Source organism: Acanthamoeba castellanii, assembly GCF_000313135.1.
Source record: "Acanthamoeba castellanii str. Neff unplaced genomic scaffold scf7180000084664, whole genome shotgun sequence".
Lineage (NCBI taxonomy): Eukaryota > Discosea > Longamoebia > Acanthamoebidae > Acanthamoeba > Acanthamoeba castellanii.
In genome coordinates, this window is record NW_004457466.1 from 605,211 (window position 1) to 612,850 (window position 7,640).

The 7,640-nt window shown below is 59.0% G+C and overlaps 1 protein-coding gene and 2 pseudogenes across 1 annotated transcript; 1 reads left to right on the forward strand and 2 right to left on the reverse strand.

Annotated features, from left to right (window-relative positions):
* ACA1_371790 overlaps positions 1–3,445 on the reverse strand; it is a 4,390-nt pseudogene extending 945 nt beyond the window's left edge.
* A 148-nt stretch (positions 3,446–3,593) lies between these two features.
* Positions 3,594–4,587, reverse strand: ACA1_371900 (EF hand domain containing protein; the record flags this gene model as incomplete). Its single annotated transcript, XM_004340301.1, has 5 exons — positions 3,594–3,830; positions 3,916–4,011; positions 4,090–4,245; positions 4,358–4,437; positions 4,494–4,587. The coding sequence occupies 5 exons, from the start codon at positions 4,585–4,587 to the stop codon at positions 3,594–3,596; spliced, it is 663 nt and encodes a 220-aa protein (XP_004340349.1).
* A 611-nt stretch (positions 4,588–5,198) lies between these two features.
* ACA1_371910 overlaps positions 5,199–7,640 on the forward strand; it is a 4,050-nt pseudogene continuing 1,608 nt past the window's right edge.

Here is a 7,640-nt window from a genome sequence, read left to right on the forward strand (position 1 = left end):
GCGATTTCATGGAATACAAGCGCAGGCGCGCGGCATAACACGGTGAGGTACCATTGATGCGAGTGGCGCCAGCGCTGAGCTCAACGCCCATACCGACCAGCCTCTCCCTCTCTCCTTCGTCCGTGACCTTGTGGTCATACGTGAGCTTGACCGTTTGATTGCCGCGTCTGTTTGGGCAGTCAGCGGGGTGAGTAATCTAAAAATCCGCCGGCTCGCGCGTCGCCTGCGAAAAGAAATGTACCGGAGGAAAGCAGCAGAGTCGCCCACGTTGGCTGCCTGCAGATACCGCTTACCTTCCACGGTCCAAACAAACACCACCGTTGCCGTTGCTCCCTGCGAAGGAATCGCCGCGATTTAACCATTAGCGCCACGACACGCACACGCACGCACACGCACGCACAGAGAGTACATACCACGAACTCGTGTTCCGTGAGCTCCGCATCAACCGAGGCGAATGTTTGCTTGAGCACGTCTTCGAGGTTATGATCCGACGGCTTGCCTGCATCCAAGTAAGCCTTTGGGAAACAATGTCGATGAGTTACGTCCAGCAAGCCCGACGATGCGGCAGCCGTATCCGCTTTCGTACCTTCAGTTTTTGCGGGAAGAGCTTGACGCCCTCCTGTGCGACCGCCATGCCGGCGTGGCCATCCAGAACAGCGATGAACGCGCTGCCCTCGTCCTCGAAGAAGGGGTGCACCACCGTGTGGGCATCCTAGACACGACACGCAACGAAACACGTTTGAGTTTTTCGAATTCCGTTTCCAATTGCAGATAGGTTCGTGTAGTACCTCCATGTCGTACTGCGGCCTGATGCTCTTCTTGGTGCCACGGTTCATGCTGCCAAAGGTGGTGGGCGTCTTCTTGGCACGTCGCAGGCCGGAGACGTTGATGTCCTCGCGCGCCGCAATGTCCCGCACCGCTCTGTCGCCTCGTTCCACCGGGGGAGCAGGCGGCTGCTGCCTCTGCGCAGCTTGGCCCTCGCCCGGGCCTTCGTAGTTGTTGTCGAACACGTCGAGGATCGAACGTCGCTTCAGCGTCGAAGATTTGGACGAGAGTGGCGAAGCTCCAAGCCCCGTCGCCCTTTTGTTCCCTTCGTCCTTCTTCTCCTTCTCCTTCTTCTGCTCTTCCTCGGAGCTGCTGTCATCGTCGCGCTGATCCAATCGCCTGGCTCGCTGCTCCACCTCATCCTCCTCGCTCTCCCCTCCGGCGGACGCGGCGAGCGAGTCCAGTTGGCCGAAGCTGCCGAGGTCGTCCAGGCCCTTGAGCTGGTTCTGCAGAGAGGTGAACGACTCGGACCGGAATGGCCGCGGTCCAGTGTCGTCGCCAAAGTCGAGGCCGTCGAGCTGCGCCTTGAGCGAGTCGAGCGCCGACTGTTGTTCGTCATCGCTCCCGCTTGGGCTCCGGCTCCGGCTCGGACTACGGCTCTGGCTGCGGCTACTGCTCCTGCTGGAGCTCCGACTCCTGCCTGGCTCGTCGTCATCGTCGTTGTCGTCGTCGTTACCCTCCTCTACGAGCTTCATGAAGTCGCTCTTCTCCTCCGCTTCTCCGTGGCTCGACTCGTCGCTGCTGCTGTCCTTTTGGTTCCGCCAGCTGTCGCTCACGTCTTCCTCTTCCTCTTCGACCATCTTCTCCATGCGCTCGTCGACCAGTTTGTCGTCTTCGCTCAGGCTGGCGCCTTCGAGTTCGGCCTTGAGTGCGTCGAGGTCGACACGTCCCTGGCCGTTGACTGATTCGGCTTCGGCCTGGGACAGCTCTCGGAGCAGCTTGTCCCGCTGATCCTCGCCCTCGCCATCGCCGCCCTCGGAGTAGCTCTCGTCCCTGTTGGCGCCTCGTCGCTCGCTTTCCTCGGTGAAGACGGACTGAAGGACTTCCTTGGAGCGACCCATCTTCTTGCTCGATCTCTTGAGGTTCCTCGTCTTGGGCTTCTTCTCCTTCTTCTTGCGATGGTGCGGCCGTGAAGGGGATCCACCCATGCGCATGTCCTCGTTAACGAACTGACCACACACACGCACACGCACACACACGCACACACACACATCACACACACGAGCGAGCGAGCGAGCGAGCGAGCGAGCGAAAAAGTAAGAATTGTGACCAGAGCTCAATGACGGATGCAAGGGTCAGCACCTGAGATGAAGGATCCAGAGGCTCGCCGAGACCAACGCTCGTATCAGAGGACCTGTGCTCGCTGGCATCGCTGTCGGGCTCGCTTCCGCTGCGCATCAGGTCGACCTCGCCCACAGTGTCATCGTACTCACCAGCTGCGTGGAGCACAATCTAAAGTCAGCAAAGGTGTTCGCAAGGCCTGGTGGCATGGTGGCATCGGGCAGAATGGCATCAATCCAACCACTTACCTCTGCACTTGACGCTCCGACGGCTTCGGAGTCTTCTCTTGCGCCGCGCCGCAGAAGCGCCCGGGGCATTGGCTGCACCTGGCGAAGAGCCGTTGGGCCGCTCCTCGTCGTCTTCGCTCTGCTGCTCATGTGCGTCCTCCCCGGGGAGCGGGTTTGTCGCTACGCTCGGCGTCTTCCGTGAGTCGGGCGTGTAGCCGAGATCGCTCTTCTCGCTCCCTGAATCTTCGATCGGGCTTTCACCGCCTTGGTCATCGTCATTGTTGTGGCCATCGTCGTTCTCTTCCGCGCTCTTCACAAGCGGCTCCTTGGCGTCCTCGGCCTTGGTCGGTGCGCGCTGGTCCTCTTCGGCGGACCCTTCTTGAGCTTCCACGGCAGCACCTTCGGCGCTTGGCTTCGCCGCGGGAGCGGCGGGCATGGCAGGGCTCGAGTCTTCGCCTTCGTCGGACGAGGCGACTTGTGCCACAACGTCGTGCGGGGCCACCGCGTCAGGTTCGCCGTCCTCGCGGCTGACCGAGAGACTCGAGTCACCGCCGCCGTCATCCTTCTTGGCCGGGGATGATGGGAGGGGCAGCGAATCGAGCATACGCCGCGTGGCGGCGTCAACCGCGGTGAGGATGCCGATGAGTTTGGCGCTGTGCCGTGTGCCACGAATGTTGGGTAGATGCTTGGCGATTTCTTCATACTCGTCGGCCAGCTCCGTGGCCTTCAGCTCGATCTCATCGATTTGGGTGGTCAGCTCATCTTGCCTCAACTGAAGAGATGAATTGGATTGAGAACTGGCCCACACGCGAATAAGGTAGACACGAGGGTGCCTCATCTATCATCATAATTGAAGCCTCTACTCGGGAATGTACCATAAAGCGTTGGAAAAGCTCGATGAAGGCAGCACGACGCGTGAGGATGTAATAGAGAGCAACGGCCCACATGAATGAGTCGAGCATCCAGTAGAAGAAGGAAGATCGCACGGCCACATCTGGAGCATCAATTTGGCCTTCGCCCGCAGCCACAACGAAAGGCAAGAAGGCCAGGGCAACACCAGCCGTCGCGAGACAGGCGAACCCCTCTCGCTTTACCATCGGCGGCCAATCCATTCTCCAATTCTTGTGTAGCCTCTGCGTTGGCTGTTCGTTGTTTCGGTGCTTTCCTTCTCGGCTTTGGCCCGGATTCGAACCCGCCGCCAAAACGAAGTCGACAACTAAAATATTCTGAATTACAATAAATAAATAAAAACAGAGACTGTCAGTCGTGGTTCTCCTCTTCTTCTTGCTGCTGTTGCTGCCTCTCTCGCTCCTTCCGTTCGGCTCTGGCACACCTTCTGAGGTGCCTCTCCTCTCGTTCCTTCTTTCGTCTCTCCTTTCGCTCCTTCTTCTCCTCCTTTCTCTGCTTGCGCTCTTCCTCCTCCTTTTCAAGTATCGCCTGGTTCATCTTGTTGATGAAATCCTTCTTCCCCTTGCCCGTCATCATGATCATGAACTCCTGGTCAAGCGCAGGAGTGTGCCACACACCAGCGTGCATGAGCGCAAAGGCCATTTCACACTTGTCAGCAACGGCGCAGGCTTACCTCGAACGAGATGAGACCGTCACTGTCAAGGTCGTGGGTGAGCATCATTTCCGCGATCTCCCCGGCCGACAGCCGTTCGCCCATCTCTGCCATCACCTGCGATCGCAATCACGACAGCCGCCGCTCGATGAGAGAGAGAATGGCTCGCGCGGATGAGGGCCTCCGTCCGCGTACCTGGGTGAGCTCGCTGGTGTCGATGAAGCCATCCTTGTTCTTATCAAAGACATCGAACACGCTTCGCAGCTGCTGCTCGGCGCCATTCGCTTCTTTGTTGCGAATGCTCCACTGGAGGAACTCCTCCAGCTCCACCGTACCGTTGCCATCGATATCCTGCACCGCCACCGCCACCAAGGTAATAAAAAATGAGCTCTATTCAGCGGCCTCTCCATCAACAATCTCAATGGAATCGATGGATGAAGAATCAAGGGAGTAGCTTACGCACCAGTTCAGCGATCATCTGCTGGAGCAAGGATGGGTCGGGCGGTGTGCCGTTGTTCATCGTGGTAAGCACCGTGTTCAGTTCTGTGAGCAATGTTTAGAGTTGAAACGTGGGCACACGAAGAGGAGCTGGGCCATACCAGAATCTGAGATGCGCCCGTCGCCATTTTGGTCAAAGACCCCGAACGCCTCCTTCATCTCGCTCAACGTTTCTGAATCGATGAATTTCTCCATTTTCTGTTGCCGGCGACCAAACAGCCCCTGGCTTCACCATATACACACTAGTCCCTTCTCTTCTCGTTGTCGTTGGTTCTCTTCTCCTTCTCCAGGCCGCACCCACCGAAGCTCTTCTTGTTGGCGTTGCCGTGGGTGCTCTCAGTGCCAAACCCAATTTTCGTTGCGAGGGCTTCGGCAAGCGGCCGCCCGCGCGAAGCTTCTCGCGAGCCCACGCGGTCCACCGCCACAACACAACCCAACTGTAACACCACAACTGTACCCACCCTCTACAATTCGGCTTTTGGTACAAAATGCCAATACTGTTGATGGTTGTGAGTTCAAGCTGGCGCAGCTGCATTCTTGCAAGCACCGCCTCTGATGTGGCGCTCGTCTTCATGAAGGAAAGAAACACGAATGAGGTGGTGAGCTTGAGCGTAGCTGCTGGGTGTACCACTGGCGAGAGAGAAAGGCGCGTGCTCTGGGCAAACTCTTTGTTGGGGGCTTAGGTTAAGATATAAGAAAAGGCAACACCCACGTGACCCCAACGGACACGCTCGTCTGCTTCTCTTGGTTCGGGGACGGCGCGGTGCACACCATCAACGAGTTAAAAACACAACCCCACCCTTTGAATGGAAGAGCAGAAGTTGGAGATTATCAATTGGGAAGATGGCAACGACTACATTCAGAGGATCGATCATGTCCTGCAGCGATCCGTTATCACCGAGCTCCTCATGGGCTTCCTGCCGCTCGAAGAGTGGGGTAAGGCGTTCATGCTCACCGTCGAGGACCCCTCCAAGCGTAGCATCAACAAGTCGCAACCCGGCACGCCCACAGGGGAGGTGGTGACAGCGGCCGTAGTGGCCTTTCTCGCCAACGTGCGGGTCCTCCTCTTCGACGGCCCACCAGGCACCACCGCACCCATTGGTACAACCACAACACCCCTTCATCTTTGTTTGTAATCAATAATATTTTTTGATCAAAAAAATCACAAAAAACAAATAAATAATATAATACAATGCCAATATATCGTGCAGTTGACTACCTGCTAGCGAACAACGTCAGGTTCCCCCAGAACAGGTAGAGAGCAGCCATCATTTCGCTTTTTCTCCTTCTTCCTACATTTACACCTCTTCGGTCTCCTGCAAAGTGTGGCCGGTCCGGCGCGGGTGGTGAATGAGTTCTGTCAGCTGTGGGCAGACAGCACTGGGTTCAAATACACTCCACAGCGCGAACAGCGCGTGTACGGCGTACAGGTATTATTCGTGCACACGCACACGCACACGCACACGCACACGCACACGCCACGCACACGCACACGCACACCACACGCACACAATCACTGATCGCTCGAGCACCGCTCCGCTCCACTGTTCCGAGCACAGGAAATGCCCCGCTTCCCGAAGAAGCTGAAGAAGCCGCCCGGCAAACTACGCAAGGCCACACCCCAGGACTCTGGCACTATCGCCCTCATGTACACTTCCTTCCTCGACGAAATGTACGACCGCGTGCCCGGTGGCTACAAAGGTACTCCACCTCGCGCGCGGGGGGTCGTGTGCGTGTCGTGTGTCGTGTGGTGCCGAGCCATCAGATGGCTCTACGGCGATAGCTGACGAAACCGGATTAGGGGTGGGCGATGAGGACAACGCGCCTCGGAGGGGTAAGCAGGGCGGAGACGTCTTCGTGGTGAATTCGTGCATCAACGAGGGCAAGGTCTACCTCCTGGAGGACTCGTCGCTGGCGGCCAAGACCCGCCAGAACAACTACGGCATCGTGGCCATGCTGTTCCTGGGCGATGTCAAGCAAGACGCCAGTGCCGAGATCTCCATGATCTACACCGTCCCCCAGAAGCGACGTCAGGGTGCAACACGCCACCAATGACACACGCACCACCGCACACACCGCACCACCGCACACACCGCACACTCAACGCTGCGCACGGGCGGCTGGCCCACCACTGCCAGGTTTTTCGAGCCTCTTGGTGGTCGAGGCGAGCAAGAAGCTGCTCAGCGAGGGCATCTTCTTCGTCTTCGCATTGGAGGATTCCAAAGTCGACACTCTCAACTACCGGTTCCTCGTGAAACTCGGTACGCGCATTTCTTTTCATCAGCCGTTGCTGTTTTGGTCGGTCGGTCGTCTGATGAGTTGCCTGACGGTCACTGGTCGTGGCAGGCTTCCGCTTGGAGGAATTCCAGACGGTCGGCAGCCTGGTCGACGAGGGAGCCGGCGCCGTGAACGAGGGAAGCAGCGGTGCGCATGCCCCCCCCCCCAACCCCCACCCCAAAATCATTATTATTGATAATAATGTCAATATTGTCATTATAATATCTGATCCTGGTCGCCGCGCTGCGCAGAGACCTACGCCTATTCCGAACCCGACGCGCCGTACAGCGAAGGCGGCGGCGATGGCGTCATTAGCGGCGATGGTGATGGCAATGGCGGCATTGGCGGCGACGGTGGCATTGGTGACGATGGTGGGATTGGTGGCGATGGTGACGGTTATGGCGAGGCCGAAGCCGAGTGGGACGGAAGCAGCTACGACACCTCGACCACCGCCGAAGCCGCCGCCATCAACTACGATGAGGGAAACAGTCCCGCCGAGCAGCAGCAGCCGACGATGCGGCGCCGAGGCGAGGCAGCAACGCTCCCCCGCACGTCGGCCCCTTGGATCGAGGAGCCGCACGCCGTCGGCGACGGCGATGCCACGTCATCGTTTGTGTCGACGCCCGACGCCGCCTCAGCTGCCAGCTCTGAGCTCGGGCGCTCCCGGCCGCGGAGCGTTCTGCCGCCGCCGCGAAGCGACAGGCCGGTCCCGGCTGCAGGGCCGCTCTATGCGTCGGACACGGGGCGAGTCGTGCCTACGTCGGCGACGTCGCAGCTGCCCGCCCGGCCCATTGCGCGCTCGCAACCCGACCGGCCGCAGCCGCCTCCGCGACGCCCGACGCCGCCCAGCCCGACCGCGGTCAGCCCACTGCAAGACGAGCCCCACTCGCCACGCACGCAGGTCCGGGCCACACCCACCCATTTCTCTCCTCGTCGCACACGCACTCAAGTCGGTGTGTGTCGTCGTGTGT